The 221-nt window shown below is 53.8% G+C and overlaps 1 protein-coding gene across 1 annotated transcript in view; it reads right to left on the bottom strand.

Annotated features, from left to right (window-relative positions):
• PKD1 (polycystic kidney disease 1 (autosomal dominant)) overlaps window positions 1-221 on the bottom strand; it is a gene marked incomplete at its 5' end in the record, with an annotated part of 53,493 nt that overhangs the window by 23,433 nt on the left and 29,839 nt on the right. The window contains one exon of the mRNA XM_009576818.1: window positions 64-214. Within this exon, the coding sequence (XP_009575113.1) occupies window positions 64-214 (151 nt within the window). The remainder of the gene's footprint in view (window positions 1-63; window positions 215-221) is intronic.

Below are 221 nucleotides of genomic sequence, written 5' to 3' on the forward strand. Positions count from 1 at the left end.
GAACATTGCTGGCGATTGCAAGGCCTTCTGGAGGCCCCTCTTGGGCAGAGAGTGCTGCTTTACCTCATTTAAGATGGTGATGAGGGCCAGAGAGTACTCAATGACCTGTTGAGGGTCCCCTTGTTTCACTAAGCCCTGGAGCACGGTGTCAGTTTGATTGTAGAGCCAGTGGGAGAGGCTGGGGAATCCCTCGGGTAAGCTGATTTCCATGGAGCTGCCAA

This window comes from Fulmarus glacialis, unplaced genomic scaffold (assembly GCF_000690835.1).
Source record: "Fulmarus glacialis isolate BGI_N327 unplaced genomic scaffold, ASM69083v1 scaffold39684, whole genome shotgun sequence".
NCBI classification, from domain to species: domain Eukaryota; kingdom Metazoa; phylum Chordata; class Aves; order Procellariiformes; family Procellariidae; genus Fulmarus; species Fulmarus glacialis.